Source organism: Aythya fuligula, chromosome 34, assembly GCF_009819795.1.
Source record: "Aythya fuligula isolate bAytFul2 chromosome 34, bAytFul2.pri, whole genome shotgun sequence".
Taxonomy (NCBI): domain Eukaryota; kingdom Metazoa; phylum Chordata; class Aves; order Anseriformes; family Anatidae; genus Aythya; species Aythya fuligula.
This window is the reverse complement of record NC_045592.1, coordinates 24,859-43,913: the sequence shown is the minus strand read 5'-3', so window position 1 is coordinate 43,913 and position 19,055 is coordinate 24,859. Positions and strand designations below refer to the sequence as shown.

Genomic DNA, 19,055 nt, shown 5'->3' with positions numbered 1-19,055 from the left:
GCCTCTCCACTCCCACCAGCTGTTCCTTCAAACACAAGGGCATGGGCAGATCCAAACTCTCTCTGGGTGACCTCTGGACCCACAGCACCAGTTCCAGTGCCTCACCTCCAAATCAAGAATTTCACCTGAGTATCCACTCTAAATCTACCCTCTTTAAGTTTGAAACCATTCCCCTTGTCCTATCACTGCACACCCTGAGTAAATGTCTCTCCCCAGCTTTTCTGTTGGTCCACTTTAAGTACTGGATGGATGCTCTAAGGTCTCCTCAGAGCCTTCTCCAGGCTCAACAACACCAACTCCCTCAGCCTGTTTTAACAGGAGAGGTGCTCCAGCCCCTTGATCATCCTTGTGGCCCTTGTCTGGACTCACTCTAATAGCTTCAAGTCATTCTTGTATTGGGAGCCCCAGAGCTGAACGCAGTACTCCAGGTGGTGTCTCATGAGAGCAGGTGGGAGTCTCATGAGGTTCCTGCAAGCAACCTCTCAAGCCTGTCCAGTTCCCTACCGCCAAGAAGGAACATGACAACCTATAGCCAGGTCTTCTTCCTGTAAGAGTCCTACTAGGTATGTAGGCAGAGGGGATCTCACAGTCGGCATGGCAATCGAGTGTCTGCTTGTACTGGGTCTGACAGGGATGGAGTTAACTTGTTCTGCAGCAGCCCACATAGTGTTGTGCTCTGCGCAAGGGGAAGTTGCTCAAGGACTCCTCCTAGCATGGCATCAGCCACAAATGAGCTGAAAATGTGCTCCGTGTTGTCATAAAGGGAGATAACAAAGAGGGTCAGTGGTGTTGACCCAAGTGCCCATCACTGAGGGATGCTGCTGGTATCTGGCTGGCAGGAGGACTTTGTACCACTAATGTCCAGCCACCCTCCCCCTCACATCATCATCATCCCTTTCTTCAGTCCAAATATCACCAGTCTGGCTAAAGGGAGACTCCAGAAGACCATGGCAAAGGCCTTGATAAAGTCCAGGTTCACCACATTGCCTTCTTTCCCCTTCCCTACTGCTTCAGCAATTTTTTTTCCTGCCACATACCTGACGATGGCTGTGGCAGGACTTTCCCCGTTATGTCATCAGGAGCAGAGGTGACAGTTGCAATTCTCCTCGCCCTTTTATTTATTTATTTGTTTATTTATTGTCATTCCTTAAGATGCTTTTGATGCCTGCCTTTTCCAAGTCCCCAGAAATCTCTGAGCCAAACCTCTGACAGCCCAGTCCAGAAAGTCATGGTAGTGTGTCATGGAGGAGAGGAGCATGTGCATTGAATCTGTGCAAGAGGCATGACAGAAGTCTCACAGGATCAACAGGGGTTGTTTCTGGAGTCACACAGGGCAGCGTCAGGGCTCTGTGAGGTGCCTATGTCTGAGCTGGCCTCCCATGCTCCTCATACACATGGGGCTGTTGAGAGACACAGGTCCCTGCCTTGCACATCCACAGGCAGTGCACTGCAGTGCCTGCAGTGTCCCTGTGGCTCCTGCAGCCACTGCCAGAGGCTGGGAGGCACCTCAGCCCTGCGGTACCTCATCCTGCTCTGCCCTCCTCTGAGATACCCCAAGGCATGAGGAATGGGCACAGAGACGTTCAAGGAAGCACATCCCAGAGCTGCCTTCAGGTGGCTTCCCAGGGGACGTTACTTGGTCTTGTGACACTATCTGTCCAGCTGACCTTCATGAGACTTCTAGGAATAGCTGATGGCCTTTGTGCTCCTTTGTCACCAGTATTGGGTTTCTCTTTCCATGTCTCAGCCATTTCTGAACCTCCTGCCCATACACCCCACAGCTCTGAGCTTGTGATGGTGGTCTGCAGAGTATGAAAAATGACCAAAAGAAAACCTTGTTCCTGCAATGCTTTATGAGTCATATGCAGAAGACAATGAGATTTTTTTTTTTTTTTAAATATCAGGTCATCTGTTTCCTCAAGGCATCCTTGAGCTCCTGGTTTCTCATGCTGTAGATGAAGGGATTCACTGCTGCAGGCACCACTGAGTACAGAACTGCCACCACAAGGTCAAGGGATGGTGAAGAGATGGAGGGGGGCTTCAAGTGGGCAAACAGGACAGTGCTGACAAAGAGGGAGACCACGGCCAGGTGAGGGAGGCATGTGGAAAAGGCTTTGTGCCTGCCTTGCTCAGAGGCCATCCTCAGCACTGCCCTGAAGATCTGCACATAGGATAACACAATGAAAACAAAACAACCGAAGAGTAAAGAAAAACTGAAAACAAGTAGCTCAAATTCCCTGAGGTAGGCATTTGAGCAGGAAAGCTTGAGGATCTGTGTGATTTCACAAAAGAACTGGTCCACAGCATTGCCGTGGCAGAGGGGCAGAAGACGAAAAAGAGGACTTGTGCAAAATACCCTTGATAGGAGATGGTCCTGGTGTCCCAGAGGGCATTGGCCATGGCTTTGGGCAGAGTGGTAGAGATGGATCCCAGATCAAGGATGGCGAGGTTGAGGAGGAAGAAGTACATGGGGGTGTGCAGGCGGTGGTCACAGGCTACGGCGCTGAGGATGAGGCCATTGCCCAGGAGGGCAGCCAGGTAGATGCCCAGGAAGAGCGCGAAGTGCAGGAGCTGCAGCTCCCGTGTCTGCTAATGCCAGCGGGAGGAATTCACTCACAGAACAGCTGTTGGGCATTTTCTGACATAGAACACAGTTGTGTGTTGAAAAAGAGAAGGCAGAACAAAGTTAGAAGAGAATTCTCTGAGGAAAACATATTGAAAGTCTTAGAACACTCTCATCCCAAGCCTCTCTCTTTGCAGGAGAATCCTTCTGCATCTCTCTCTCTTGAGTCCTGGATGATTCTTTCTGAGGCTGACATTGGGAGCAGGGATTCCTGTGGGCTCCAGAGGAGTCTTTCCTGCTGTGAAGCATTTGAGAAGCAGGAACAAGGGGGAAACTGAAGTTCAGTCCACTTATAAGATCCATGAACTTCGCAGCGCAATTCCAAAGAACACCTCCCTCCAGTATAGAGCAAGGCAGATTTTCTTATGCTTAGTACAACAAGCACACTCTACTGTTTCCCAATATGTAGAGAGCTTAAAGCAGAGAAGCCCCTTTTCCAGTGCAGATGGACAGAATCCTCACCTTGTCTGCAGGTGCATGAGCAGGATCTCAGCTTCTCCCTCTTCGCCAGGGCTGCAGAGGCCTCACTCCAGCTGCCCACAGACAGCCATTCATCAGCACGGACATGGCCTTAGTGCAGAGGTGTCTTCTCCTTGGGGCATCAGGAGAACACAAGGATGCCAAGAGAGAGCTGCATCCTGCTGGAGAGCAGCCTGCAGCCCAGGAGAACACCCCACGGACAAAACTGAATAGCCACAAGCTGGGCTGTCCCAGCATCCCGGCTACACCCCTGCAGTGTCTGGAGGAGGCTTATCGCTTGGCTCTTGGTTGTCCAGGGGCAGCTGTGTTATGGATCTCCATGGACGTTCTGCCAGATGCCCTCACCTCGCAGAGCAACCCAGCAGGACTCTCAAAGCCTACTGCATTGCCCACTGCCCTCCCAGAAACAAGACCCAGGAGGAGACCCTTCCAGGACCTGCAGCTGCATGGCCCTGCAGCCAGACACTTACCTTGTCAAGGGCTGTGCAGATTTCTCCTGCAGGCAGCTCTCAGCATCCTCCCACTGCCAAGTGCCTCCAAGCCCTCTCTCCTCCTCTCCTCTCCGTGTCTCTGCTATGGTCAGAGCCCCCAGCCCTGCTGCGCTGTGCAGAGGAGCTGCTCCTGGGCACAGCTGTCTCTCTGCAGTGCTGCCTGATTGCCAGGAGCTCCCCTTGGGCCCAGGAGCCCGGCCCAGCTCAGCAGCACAGCACCCGACCATGGCATCGCTTGCTCTGTGCCCTTGGGCTCCCTCGAGTTGTCCCCAAAGCCTCAGGGCTCCCGAAGGCAGCAGGGTCTCTGCTGGGGTGTGGTGTCTGAAGCATACTGAATTCATCACTTACTGCCCTTCTCTGAGCACAGGGGAGATGACTTTTACGAGGGTGATTTGTGTTCTTGGACTGTGGTTGTCAAACATGTTGTCCTTTAACCTGTTGGGCACTGAAACACCTCTGAGCTGTTAGCTGACCCCCATTGTTCAGAAGCTTATTTGTTGAAATACAGATAGTTTAAAAGGACAAAAAATGAAGATATAAGAATACCAGTAACAATATTAATAATAATGCATTTTATTTTTATTATAATGACATGTATAAAGCAAGTGATGCACAGTGCAATTGCTCATCACACACTGACCAATGCCCAATCAGTTTCCCCAAGCAGTGTTCCCTGCTAAACCTGGATAGCATGGCATCAGCCACAAATGAGCTGAAAATGTGCTCCATGTCATCATAAAGGGAGTTGACCCAAGTGCCCATCACTGAGGGATGCTGCTGGTATCTGGCTGGCAGGAGGACTTTGTACCACTGATGTCCAGCCACCCTCCCCCTCACATCATCATCCCTTTCTTCAGTCCAAATATCACCAGTCTGGCTAAAGGGAGATTGCAGAAGACCATGGCAAAGGCCTTGATAAAGTCCAGGTTCACCACATTGCCTTCTTTCCCCTTCCAACTGCTTCAGCAATTTCTTTTTTTTCCTGCCACATACCTGAAGATGGCTGTGCCAGGACTTTTCATGTAACCGCAAATGCCATCCAGATTCGTGAGTATTTGCGAAACACTTGACCAATCCATTAGTGCGTTCTACAATACCATTTGCTTGAGGATAATAGGAAGTGTGGAATACCCATCAGATCCCTTCCTCTCTGGCCCAGTCCTGTACCACTGCAGCTGTAAAATGTGAGCCATTATCACTTTGATTTTCTTCAGGCTTTACTGGCCACACTGGTGAATTATAAGGTGAATGGGTCCTTTTAATAATGCCTCTTTCTTCCAATTCTGTTACCACCCCGTCAATCCCCATAAGTGCTGCTGCTGGCAACAGATATTGCCGAACATTAGTAATTTTAGAGGGAGGTAAGGGTATAGATATTTGTAGCAGGCTCAGTTTTACTGTGTCTGAATCCCTTTGATACGTCGCGAAACTCCACACTGTTCCATCAGGGAGTTTCCACATACGACCACGCAGTACATCAAATCCTAAAATATTAGTGTATGCAGCACCAACTAATACTTCTACCCTGGTTAATTTTTGTTCCTCTGGCAACCAGAGTGAAATTTTTGCGGTAGGGCATTGTTTTTCCACACCATCGATTCCTGTAAATTTAACCCTGCGTCGACCAGGTGTTATGCCCAGGGTCTGTGCGGTCTCATGTGTAATTACTGACATTTGGGCCCCAGTGTCAATAAAAAAATCTACCAATATTTTTCAGGGTCCAACAGGAATGGCAATGATAGGGTCAGATTGTTCATTAGAGAGCCATTGAATTGCTAATACCCGCCAAGCAGGGTGGCTCACTGCCCTCCCCAGGGATAGGAGTTTTTTTGCTGAGATTCTGTTTTGTCAATTAAGCTTGGTGCTGAAGGTGTACATTCTTTACGGACAGGATTTTTTCCTGTTAGGCAATCCCCTCCATCTGGAACATTTTTCTTACCCAGAGATTGGACTAATGTACGGAGGTCGTCTACAGAGGCACCACGCAAGAGTGGTCGGGATGCACCCAAAGCTAGGGCCTTACGCCAGAGCTCATCCCTTTCTTTATTAAATTTGAACCTGTTTTTAAAATTAGGGTATCTGGGATTTTTAGTGTGGATTTGGTGGACTCGCCGAGAGTGGTCTTGGGGCTTAATGCTGGATGAATTAATCCAGCCCATTCGGCATCCATATTTATCTAGGTCTTGGACAAATTCACTCCATGTGGGAATAAGAGAGTATGGATTCCGCCTACGACCACGATCACCATCCCTACGAGCAGCTTGTATGCGATCCTGGGTGTTTGCTACAAACATCTTAAGACAATCAGGGAGTCCACGAATGAGAGGGGTTAATTGAACCGGGTCAATAGGAGCTAACATCGGGGATTTCCTAAATTCATCTCTTTCATATATCGCCTGAATACAGGCTGCTTTTTGTACTGCTACAGCCAGGTCAGAATAGCCTGTAGCTCTAATTTTCAGGGGTTCCCCTCTCTCTTGGGGATCTATACCACCTGCCCAATATGCCGCCCGTGCAGTGATAGAGTAACTATGGTCTCCTGGTGTGGTGGTTAAAAACACTCCAGGTCCCCAAAAGCCACCTGTTTCTTCCTCACTCAACATAATTCGATCTCCTCCTTCAAGAGAAACTCGCCACACATACTTCACTTCCGATTCCCCTGGTCGCCTTGAGAACTTCTCCTGTATTTTAATCAACTCCTCCGGCGACCATGGAATCATTCGCACAGTAGTGCGGATTTTATCATTATCATCAACAGTAGTCTCAGTCTTAACCAAAGGTCTCAAGGAAATCGATTGAGGTTCAGAATCAGAAATCTCTTCAACACCATCATCACTGTCAGACCAGATATCACCATCCCAACTTTCAGGGTCTGCATTATACAACAGTCTACAAATCTGCTTAACCAGAGCACAAGGCTGTATTTTAGTTAACAGATGACTAACCCTCTCCAGCAATTGTTTAAGATAATTATTTTCACTCACAAGTTTATCCACTCTGACTCCTAATGCTTTTCCTGTCTCCCTTTCAAAGGCCAATGATGACTTCAATATTTCATTCTCTGATTTCAAAGCGGTATGTTCCGCATCAGAGATCAGTTTGGGAGCAGGAGTTTCCTTAGCTTCTTGCTGAGCAAAAGTCAAACAGGCTCCTAACACAGCACAAATCACACCTTTACCCTTTCTTTGACCAATCTTTCGTGAAGCCTGACACTGCTCAATGCACTCCACCACTTTTTCCTCATCTTTCCAAAACTTTTGGGCCCACTCCTTCCCCGCCTGGGAAGGGGCACATTTGTATTTTTGCAGAAGTTTATCCATAGCAATCCTGCCAACTACGCCAATTTTACTGTCGCGTTAAGGGGTGTAGCTGATTAACCATTACGGGCCCGGTCGGATTCAGACTACTGAACCAGTCAGACATTCACCAAAAACACGTTAACCATCTGGGGGTCCCATCAGACATTCACCATCAAAGCATTAATGGTCTGGGGGTCTGCTCAGACATTAACCAAAAACGCATTAACCATCTGGGGGTCTGGTTAGATTCAGAACACTGAACTATCACGGATAACCACCCTCACCCTCGTTGCACTAAATGAGAGTTATCACAATGCAATCAAGTATGGTTTATTACAGCAACAGATAATCAGGTTCTTTTGGATTGCCAGTGATAGTGACTGTCTGCAAAAGCAAGCTAGTATGCATGAAATACACAGGTGTTATAGGTGTTACAGATGTTACAGGTGTTACAGGTGTTACAGGTGCGCAGCCTAGAAGTAAACGCATTAAAAGGATCAAAGACTCTTTAGAGATTTATAAGCAAGTATTCAGATCTCACCCAAAGGCGTCCCAGTGCCGGGGGAAGAGAGGCTCAGCCCGTCGACTGATCCCAGGAGTCAGGAGGTCCTAAGGATGTTGTATTTCCTCGGGATGGTATCTCCCCTGACGATGGTATCTTCCCTAACATCCCCTCTCTCTTGGGCCAATTTATATTATTTTCTATCTTTTAGGTGGAGCTTGAGTGGCTCTAGTCAAGCATATCTTAGTTATGATTGGTGTAAAGTTTTCCCGTCTCTGTTTAAAGTAATAGGCTCCGAGAAATTCAGGGCGCATGCTCGGTGAGTGGTGGTCGCACCTTGGAGGAGGGTAGCTTTTGGGATGGAGGTGTGTTTTGGTATTATAATGATATTATAATGAGCAAAAAGTACACTAGGGTACAGCATTTGTCAAAACATGACAGGTCTTTGGCTCAGGGTGGCAAAAAGTGCAGCTTTGTGCACAAGAAAAATCGAGGCCCCACCTGATTACAGAGCCTAGCCGTGGTGTCTCCACTCCACTCTACGCTCCGTGCTGTTCCTTAGAGCTAGCACACCAAGTTTCCCCAGCGCGATAGCATCTAAGGTTGGGAGCCTAGGAAACACTCAGGTGATGCAGTTATGCCCTACCCTGAAAGCCTCTTCAATGCTGTACCTTTTCCTTAAAAATGTGAATGTTAGTTTTATTTTCCTAGTTACTTCAGGCAATTACACCACACAGTGATGCACCCATTTCCTGCCCAAACAATCTCTCTTGAGAGGTTTGCTACCTGCCTGGGGCCGGTATTTGTGACATCACAAAGAAGCTACGGAGCTTGTTCAAGCTGGTGGACTATCACCCACTGAGGCAAAGAGAACATTAAGAGAACATTAAGTACCTCAGCCTTTTCCTCAACTCTTGTGAATATGCTTCCCCCTACACCCCATACAGGATGAAGATTCACCTAAGTGCTCCTTTTTTTTTTTTTTTTTTTTTTTTTTTCTTTTAATGTATTTACACATAAAAATATGCAGCATATGTCTTTGAAGGTAATAGTCAGATTGAGCTTCAGTTGGGATTTGGCCATTCTGAATTTGTCCCTGCACAACTTCATGACATTCAGGATTCAATTCTACACAAAATGACTGCATGGATGGAAAGAAGCAAAGAAAAGGTGGAACCTGGCAACCTTCCATCCCCTAACCTTCTCTAAGTTTGTGCTGGAAATCCATTCAACTAGTTACTCCTGTATTATACAAACTGTCCTGCAACTGCTGATGCTGTTATCTTGTGAGAGACAGCACAATCAGGGTGAGCCATCTTCCTGAAGACATTAACTGCTGACAGAATGCAGCATTGCTTGGGGGAACCATGAGAAATTCCAGGATTTACCTTCAGAAACCTCCTGACATTTACAAGGAGAAGAGCCTAGTTGTGAAGCAGAGGAAGAGGAACCCCACACATCAGAGCAGACTGGGACACTGCTGAGTGAGCAGTGCCCAGAAGGAGGAGGGCCTGGGCACCACGAGGGATGCCATATGAGTAGTGGTGTCTGCTCAGCAGGAACCAGGCCAGCTTCCTACAGAGCTGCCTTACAAGGAGCATAGTCACCAAGAAGATCCAAGTTATCAAACTCAGCTCAGATCTGGTGTAACACCACACAGACGTGTGTCTACAAATAGCCAATAAAGAGGTACAGGTCTGGGAGTCTCTAGGGTATCTAGGCTTGGAGAGGAGCAAGGGCTATGGCAAGGCTCAAAGTCTGAAAAGGTCCAATGTCTTTGTGTCCATGGCTACGGTTGTGTCTGTCACTGAGGCCAAAGAGGAGACAGCTTATTGTTAAAGCACCAGGGCCTCATTGCCTCCTCACCCCCACTCATGAAGCAGGCAGGGGTCGTACCATTCTCCTCACTTGGCCATGAACATCCCCATCTCCTACTGCCCCACAAAGAGACCCGAGTACTGCATGAAGGGAAAGGATCTCCCTTCCCAAGCGCTTGAGGTGAAGGCCTGGCCCTTGTGCTTGATGACACACATCCAGTTTGTCTACACATCAGTGTCACCTTTACATTGCCTTTGTCTACTTGTCCTCACTGCCTCCAGGGTTCTGCTCTAATGAGCTCCAAGGGAGGCTGTATCAGTGCTGGCCCTCAGGGGGACACTGCAGGAAACTTGCATCTGACTTGGACTTCTGGAGAGATGTCTTCAATTGTCTCTGAGTGCCTGAGGTTCGTGGGCTCATCAGCAAAGCCCCCAGAGGGGTGATTGCAGTGCCTTGGTCTGGTGCTGTGCTGCTGAGCTGGGCCGGGCTCGTGGGACAGAGAGAGCTCGTGGCAAGAGGTCCGTGGTGCAGAGAGACAGCTGTGCCTAGGAGCAGCTCCTCTGCACAGCGCAGCAGGGCTGGGGACTCTGACCACAGCACAGAGAGAGGAGACAGAGAGGAGAGAGGCACACAGAGAGGAGAGAAGGAGAGAGGGCTTGGAGGCAGTTGGGAGTGGGAGGATGCTGAGAGCTGCCTGCTGGAGAAATGTGCACAGCCCTTGACAAGGTAAGTGTCTGGCTGCAGGGCCATGCAGCTGCAGGTCCTGGAAGGATCTCCTGCTGGGTCTTGTTTCTGGGAGGGCAGTGGGCAATGCAGTAGGCTTTGAGAGTCCTGCTGGGTTGCCCTGCGAGGGGAGGAAGTCTGGCAGAAGCCCCTTGGAGTGCCCTAAGCCAGCTGCCCCGTCAGCCCAGAACACCCTGCCCTGGCTGGCCATGCTGGGCTCTCTCTCAGCTGCCCCGTAGCTCCTGCAGCCATGGAGGTGCCCCTTGGCAGGACCCTGTTGGTGGCAGGGTGCTGCACGGCAGCGCTGAGCACAGCCAAGTGGGATGGAGTTTGTGAGCACGGGCAGGGGGAAAGAAGAGGTGGGCGCAGTGCAGCAGCTCCTGGCAGGGACAGCTGCAGGCAGCACAGAGGGGCAGGCGGCCAGAAGGAGCTGTTGCCAGAAACGCCGTGGCAGGGGGGATTCGGGCACCTCGTGGCCATGCCCTGCAGTGCAGACACCTTCCCCTGGAGCAGCCCCTCCCTGGCCTCCTCTCCCCCTGCAGCCCATGGGCTGTGGGGCAGGTGGGGGTAGAAGAGAAGGTAGAGCTCAGAGAAGGAGATGCTCCCAAGCTCTGTCTGTGTGAGAATTTCACTCAGAGTCAAGGTGAGGTTTCTGTCCAGCTGCACTTGGACTGGGGATTCTCTGCTCTCAGTTCTCCACAGTTTCTTCTCAGGGACACTCCAGAGCTGGTTGGACCTGTGGCTCAAAGACAGGAAACACAGGGTAGATTAGAACACAACTTGTGGGCAGTGTCCTGTGTAACTCTGCATTCAGATGAGTTGTTTGAAATAACACTGAAAAGCTTATTGATCTTACCAGTGAACTGAACTTGAGCTTCCCCCATGTTCCTGATTCCTTCCTCCTGTATACCAGAGAGGACTCCTCTGCAGCCTACAGCAGCCCCTGCTCCCAGTGCCACTCTCAGCTAGCACCAACCACAGCTCAAGCAGGAGAGATGCCAAAAGATTTTAGTGCAAAGAGAGAGGCTGAGGTTACGGGGTGCTTTAAGAGACACAATAGGTTTTCCTCAGAGAACTCTGTTTTAACATTCTTCTGCATTTTGCTCTTTACCTGGAAAGCATGTGTAAGGACAGCAAATGCCCAACATCAGCTCTGTGAGTGAGTTCCTCCTGCTGGCATTCTCAGACACGCGAGAGCTTCAGCTCCTGCACTTCGCGCTCTTCCTGGGCATCTACCTGGCTGCCCTCCTGGGCAACGGCCTCATCCTCAGCGCCATAGCCTGCGACCACCACCTCCACACCCCCATGTACTTCTTCCTGCTCAACCTCGCCCTCCTTGACCTGGGCTGCATCTCCACCACTCTGCCCAAAGCCATGGCCAATGCCATCAGGGACACCAGGGCCATCTCCTATCAAGGATGTGCTGCACAGGTCTTTTTCTTTTTGTTCTTTATATCAGCAGAATATTCCCTTCTCACTGTCATGGCCTACGACCGCTACATTGCCATCTGCAAGCCCCTGCACTACGGGAACCTCCTGGGCAGCAGAGCTTGTGCCCAGATGGCAGCAGCTGCCTGGGGCAGTGGCCTTCTTTATAGTGTCCTGCACACAGCCACTACATTTTCCCTGCCCCTCTGCCAAGGCAATGCTGTGGACCAGTTCTTCTGTGAGATCCCCCAGATTCTCAAGCTCTCCTGCTCAAAGTCATTCCTCAGGGAGGTTGGGCTTATTGTAGTGAGTGTTTCTTTAGTCTTTCTTAGTTTTGTTTTCATTGTGCTATCCTACACGCAGATCTTCAGGGCAGTGCTGAGGATGCCCTCTGAACAGGGCCGGCACAAAGCCTTTTCCACATGCCTCCCTCACCTGGCCGTGGTTTCCCTGTTTCTCAGTACTGGTATGTTTGCCTACCTGAAGCCCCCCTCCATCTCCTCTCAATCCTTGGATCTGGTGGTGGCTGTTGTGTACGCAGTCTTTCCTGCAGCTCTGAACCCCCTCATCTACAGCATGAGGAACCAGCAGCTCAAGGATGCCTTGTGGAAACTCTTCAGATACATGCTTCTTCATCAGTAATATTGAAGCCACCAATCCAGTCAAGACTCATGTTTTTTCTATAAAATTGTTAGAATACTGTTTTTTTATACTTCTTTGTAATATATTATACCGCATCTTTAGATTTTCATTTAATAATGGTATCTTTATTTTCATATATCTTAATTACTCTTATTTATTTATTTATTTATTTTTCACACAAATATCTCATGTGCCTGTAGAACCATGCCTGCCTTGTAGATAATTGAGAATCTGTCAGAGCCTGATTGGTCTCAGTATTCCTCTCTTCCCACCTCCTCTAGAGCTGGGGAGCACCCCCAGCACGCAGGAGGGCCTCAGGGCCAAGAGCCCAGCTGATACATGCAGGAGCAGCCCCGGTGGCCCTCGGGGCTGCCCCTCCCTGCCCGCTGGGCTCTGCCTCTCTGCTGCCTTCGGGTCGGGGCTGCTGCTTCCCTGGAGCCATGGCCATGACGAGCAGCAGGACGTGGCCTTTTCACTGCTGCTCTCTTTTGGCTTCCACATTTTGCTTCTTTTTTTCTGGGTAAGCCCTGATATCTTGTGTACCTTGGTGACAGACCTGTTTTCTCTGCAGTGACATCGCTGCGGCTGCAGGCAGCAGCAGGCACTGTGCAGCCCTGGGTCACAGCTGCCTCCCTTCTAGCACCACAGTAACAAATGGGGTTTTATTTGGGACATCCTGGAGTGAAGAACATAGACTTAAATTCCAAGGACACTCTGTGAGGGACCAAGGGCTTGACCAAGAGCTTTACGGCAGCACCTGACAACAACTGGTCTTGGACTCATCTGCATGGCACTTCCCCCCTGCAGTGGGGCTCATGGCCACTGTCAGCCTGGAGAGGAATCTGGAGCTGCCAGGAAATGTCAGGGGATCTGCAGGGAGAACATGCAACGCTGAGTTGGTAGGGATTAGAACCTCATAAAATTAATGGCCATCCAAAGAAGAGTTTGGTAAAGAAAAAGGGGAATATGAGGAGTCCATGGGCTAAGGACAGCTCTGCCATGCCAGGAGTGGTGGTGAAGAGCCAGCAGACAAAGGTCCCTAAGAGTGTAGAGTAATTGAGGATAACCTTTTTGAGGCCTCATGGACCAGATCTGGTGCAGCACTCGCCTGCCTTTTGTGCCCTTAGAGGCACCCCATGGCCCTGCCCAGCACTGCCCTGTGCTGCTGAGCCATCAGGGCAGATGGAAAGGGGGTCAGCAGCAGAGATCCCCATGGAGTTGGGTCTACTGCCCACCCTGAGCAGCACAGGCAGGGGGAGAGACCCCCGGGGATCCAAGGTCACCACAACCCCTGGCTCAGCACAGCAGCACTGCCAGCTCAGGGCCCTGTGGGGAGCACAGGGCAGGAAGCAGCAATGGCTGGCCAGGCCAGCACGGACACACTGCCCTGGGCAAGGCTCTCTTGGAGCAAGGATGGCCCTTGGGAAGAGCAGGGCAGCATTGCTGGGTCTGCACTGATGGGGAAAGGGCAAAGGGAAAGCTCTTTGTGCAGGCCCCTGCTCGGGGCAGGCTGCTCTGTGGCTGGGCCAGGCCTCTTGTGCTGGCCTGGGGAGCGGGGCTGGCCCTGCGGGGCACAGGCACTGTGTGCTGGGGATCTGCCAGGCAAGAGAGCAGGGCTCCTGCAGCTTCATGGACCTCCATCTATTTGCACCATGGACACCTCCTTGCTAAACGCATCCAGCAGATAAACACCTATCGGCCACCTGCTTTGTCTTCTTCTAGAGGAACTGGGGACAGAATAGCAAAACCAAGTAAAACTCACAAATTGTGAGCCACAGAAGGCCCTGATGCTGTGCAAGAAATGCTCAAAAACAGCAACCACAACTGTGGGTGACCATCACTGGTCACACAACCAAAACACAGTACCACAAGGGGCTGCTTTGCAGAGAGTAACTCCGTCCCACCAACAGCCAGTACAGGGCCCCTGATGGACAAGAAGACTCCCTCTGAGCTCTGGAAAGACCCAGAAAGGTGCTAATAAGCACCAGGACAATTGAGGAAGACTAAAAGCCCTTCTGAAGGGTCACTGAGTACCACCTGAGAGGCAGTGCTGGGCAGTGAGGAGGGCCAGGAGAAAGACTTGTGAGAAGGCTGTGAGAAACAAGGAAATCCATGGCTTTAGCAGATCCTTAAAGTCCTGCCTGAGTCCCCAAATGGAAAGCAATCTATGTTTGTGGGTTGACGAGAAGGAAGTGGTGAGTCCCGAATGGGGGACAGGGCTGAAGGGCCCTTCGTGAAGCTGGAACGATGGAGAAGTGTCCACCCTGCATGTGTGCCTCAGCCTGGGAGCAGGGGCCTGCCCATGTTTTGGGATGGCTGGGCTGTGCTCAGCCATGCCCCAGGAGATGACCTTGCTCTCTTCCTCCCCACCACTCCCCACACGGGGCAGGCCCTCAGGAAATACCCCTGAGCCTGGAGATGCACCAACCTGCTGCGCTGAGGTGCCACTACTGCAGGGGCAGAGGGGAGTGTTGGAGAGACACATGGGGCCTGCGGGCAAGAGTAGTGTGGTCTGGGGAACTGAGTGCCTGGGAAAAGTTACCCTGGAGCCATAGAAACCATTCTGGAAAGAAAACTTGTAGGCAGGAACCACACTTTTGTGGCAGTGCTGAGCTGCTGGGCATATTATGCAGGGTGCTCTGATGGACTTTTGTGTCCTTTCCCATCATGTCTTAAGTGACGCTTTTCTCAGGAATAGAGTAGCCAACAGAGCACTGACAGATACAAGGCTATTCCCCGGCTTCAACCTGTAAACTTAATTTCTAAACCTAAATGCTACTCAGCACCCTGACAGGAATTCACTACTCTAATGACTGACCTCAAAGTATCCCTAGAAGACAAAACTCAGCCCATAGCCGCTTCCCCTAGCTCTTACTCTCTTAATCACTCTGATTTCTGCTCTTAATACTAGCATTAAAATGGCCTATTAAACACTAGAAAACTGCTTAAGAGACCTAAACAAAACCCTAACTCCAAATGAATGTGTTGGGTCATGGACCTGATCAGCTTGTGGGCCACAAGGAGGAGATGGGCGGGAATACTCTGAGGAGCTCAGCTCTGCCTCATCATCTCCTGCCCCAGCAGCAGGAATGTGACTGTGGCAGGGACTGCGAGGTCACTTCTGTCTCTGCACTTGATAGGGCAGCAGCAGGAACGTGTCACAGAAAGGGACTGTGAGGTCACTTCTGTCTGGAGGTGGCAGGTCACCCTTGCCTTCTGCCTTGGATCTGCACTTTTGGGCTGACATCTGGCAGTGGCCCTGCTAGGCCAGCAGAAGGCACCTGCTTGGCATGCTGACTGGGGGATCCCCTCTGCCTCCAGACCAGGAAGAAGGTCCCCATATGGGTTGTCCTGTCCCTTCTGCTTGAGTCCATTACTGGGCAGTAGCAGGCACAAGGCTTGGCTGTGTCTAGCCAAGAAGCTGCAAGGCCAGCAGCAGGCCCAGGGCTTGGAAGATGCTGCTGAGGTGACTTGTGTCTGGTTGGCTGAGAGGCCGCAAGGAGCCTGATGGGTTGGGATGCCTACTTCAGGAGTGGTTTCCACCCTGATGGAGCTTTCTGTGGTAGTAGTAATGAGCAGGAGAGAAAAAACTGCTACAAAATGCACCATGGAAGATTTGCACTGGTCACGAGGAGGAAGAAATGTCCCTCAAAGGTTCATGCTGTGGTTCCAGAGGTCACCCAAAGAGTGTCTGTGATCAGACCCTAGCTTTGTGCTTCAAGGTACAGCTGGTGAGTGTTGACAAGACATGGGTGAGATGATGGAAATGCTGGGATTAGATCGAGGTGGTAAACAGAGATGAGTGTCTGCAAACTTTAGGGAAATAGGACAAAGTGTGACACAGCATAGGAAATTCTGAAGAGGACAAAGAGGTGGGTGCTGGCAAGAATTGAAGAATCCAACAGCTCTGAAATCTTTGTCCCTTTGTCTATAGCTTATGACGAGACACGTTATGCTCATTGCGATGGGCCATCATTACTTCCTTGCTACCCTGTGGAGAGGCTGGGAGGTGTCTTACCAGTGTTCCTCTCGTGGCATCACACTGGCCACCATATCCCACAGACCCCAGAAAAAACCCTGAACCAGATATGGGGGTGCAGGATCTCCCCTCTAGTAGCCTTGGCCCTTCTGCTTCATCGAAGCAAACCAAAACTTTCATCAGCACAGCGCTTTGCCTGTCTGTAATCATGGCCTCCAGTTACCTGCCCTAACAAGTCTCTGGGGAGGCTTTGTTAGTAACAGCCCCCAGTGGGGCCCATTAATACTCCAGGTCACTTCAACTTGTCCTTCTGACTTTACTTGCTCAAACAATTGCATCATTCTCCTCCCAATACCTGAGCTTCATAGACAGCTCCAAATTGCACCATGGAACTCATTAAAATGCAGAAACTCCTAACATCTCCTCTGTAGTTTTATTCAAGACTTCAAGACTTGTAGAGCAAATTGTAGAGCTTTCATGGTGTAGTTAAGGAGGAATAGCACATAATAGAATCACAGAATCACAGAATCACAGAATTTCTAGGTTGGAAGAGACCTCAAGATCATCGAGTCCAACCTCTACCTAACGCTAACAATCCCCACTAAACCATATCCCTAAGCTCTACGTCTAAACATCTTTTAAAGACTTCCAGGGATGGTGACTCCACCACTTCCCTGGGCAGCCTGTTCCAATGCCTCACAACCCTTTCAGTGAAGAAGTTCTTCCTAACATCTAACCTAAAACTCCCCTGGCACAACTTTAGCCCGTTCCCCCTCGTCCTGTCACCAGGCACGTGGGAGAACAGACCAACCCCCACCTCGCTACAGCCTCCTTTAAGGTATCTGTAGAGAGCAATAAGGTTGCCCCTGAGCCTCCTCTTCTCAATATAATAAAAATATTTTCTCATCTTAAAGGTTGCTTTGAGTTGACTTTTGTTTGGGAGCATTATTCCCTAATTGATATTGATCTGGGGTGTCTCCCTCAGAGATGTGCTTGGGGAGGAAAAGCAGACTCTGGAGGTCTGACACTGCATGGACAACCTTGCTCCTCACCACTCCAGCCCTGCCATTTCTCTCATTGGCCACCTGGTGCTTGCTTCTCATTTCCTTACACCAGACTTCACTCAAGACTGCAGCTGGATGTTACACCTCCTTTGCACCAGCTTGCACCTTCTTTCCTTAGAAACCTGGCTGCACATAGGTGCAGAAGGGATTTTCCTATTTCCAACCAAAGAAAATGAAATCATGCAGCAATTTTCAAAACAACAAACAAACAAACAAAAAAACAAAAACAAAAACAAAAACAAAAACAACAAAAAAAAAAAAAAAAAAAAAAAAAAAACAGCAAGATCCTCATGTTGTATGCCTTCTGTGAGGTTGACCTTCCCAAAAGGATGACTGTACAAGAACTGTTTTATACTGATACATAGGACATTAAAAATAACAGTGTAAGTATTGATTCATATCGTATGAATTCAATGAGTAATGATGAGGTTCTTGCTAAGGAAACAATTAGACAGACGGCTGACAGATGGACAAGCTGGGCTGCTTCTACCTGACACTCAGAGCAGCCACTGGGTCAGTGAGAGCAGTCTGACTGATCAAAGAGTAAGGGGAGGGCAAACCAGGAGAACCATGGGATGTACATGGGTCCAGACAGGCTGCTGGAAAGGGGGCATTCAGCAGGGTCTGTTTAGTCAAAACTTGTGGATGTGCCTGGAAGATGAGGGAGCACATCACGACAGGAAAAGAGATGACTGTGAATACAGGTGAACACCAGTAGTTCTTCTCCTGCAATGAACATACATCCTGAAAATTCACATTTCTTCATGGTAGAAACTACACTGTGTGACATTTCATGAAAGGGATTGAATCATTTGAAGTGATGAGTAGTTGCTCTATTAGTTAAGTACTAATGAAATTACTGGGTACTGAGGCAGAGCTTTGCTGTCTGACCATAAGCAATCAGGGAAAACCGCCAGAGACTCCGTTGTATTTGAGGTACTTCCCTGGATTTGCAACTATCAAAAAGGGCTTTCAGGAGACCAGAGCCCTCTGAGGGATTCAGGTGGAGCCAAGTGGAGATCCCAGGGTACCTCTACTTCTTGGTCTTTATCCCTGCTACTACAGTCCAGCCCAGCACACAAAACCTCTTCAAAGACAACACCCCTTCTGCAGTGAATTTCGGAGATTGACCTAAAGTTGAAATGACCATTGGGAACCCAAGATATTCTCCTTTCTTCCTAGTAGACAGCTGAGCATCCATTTACCATCTTGGGTCATCTGCAGCAAATTCAGTTTACAAGACTCAAGAACAGGAAACGTCAAATAGCCAGGATACAACCCATCAGCTTGCTGCACTTTGGGAATCCATCCCCTTCCAACTATGGGTATGAAAGTGCAAAATAAGAGATGACCCATCAGGTCAATGCACAGAGTAAGGGAAAGTCATAGGTATTGTGCTGGAGTGGCAGAAGGCAAAAGGCATTGCGTTGGGCCTCAGACTAATCAAGGAGACCTAATCCAGTTCATCTCTGAGATAAAGCAAACGCTTTAAAAATTGTGAAGGACACTGAATCATGGCCTAACATGAAGAAGGATGTACATCACTGGTGAAGGAACATTTTGTGCCATCAAAAAAGCAAACAAAAACTACAACACCTAAGGGTAACGTGTCCCATCCATGGCTCTCTCATCCCATGGGGTAGGAGAGAGGGAATTGACAGCCAAGGGACGCATTTGGGTGTGGAAGGTGGGGCCCAGCAGAGACAAGGAGTCAAGGCATTGGGGTGGGGGAGGCCAGCAGAAGCAGCCCAAGGGGTGGTGCTGCTTGTGAGGACACGTTTGTGGCAGCAGCCTGAGTGGGCAGCAGCTGTGCGCAGGCGAGGGGAGGCCAGGAAGCGCATGCCGAGAGCGCTCCTGCCAGCAGAGCCAAGGCCGGGGCCGAGCCCAAGAGCAGAGGCAGGCCCAGGCCAGGGGGCTGCAAGGGCCCTGTACTTTTTGGTACAAACTAATACAGACGAAACATGGAGTCCCTCAGCCCCATCTCTTTCTGCTGGCTGTGAGACATG

The 19,055-nt window shown here is 49.9% G+C and overlaps 1 protein-coding gene across 1 annotated transcript; it reads left to right on the top strand.

Annotated features, from left to right (window-relative positions):
- The first annotated feature begins 11,073 nt into the window (after positions 1 to 11,073).
- LOC116500310 (olfactory receptor 14A16-like) lies at positions 11,074 to 12,006 on the top strand. The gene has a single exon (XM_032205234.1). It carries the CDS (start codon positions 11,074 to 11,076, stop codon positions 12,004 to 12,006), a length of 933 nt encoding a protein of 310 aa, XP_032061125.1.
- The last annotated feature ends 7,049 nt before the right edge of the window (positions 12,007 to 19,055 follow it).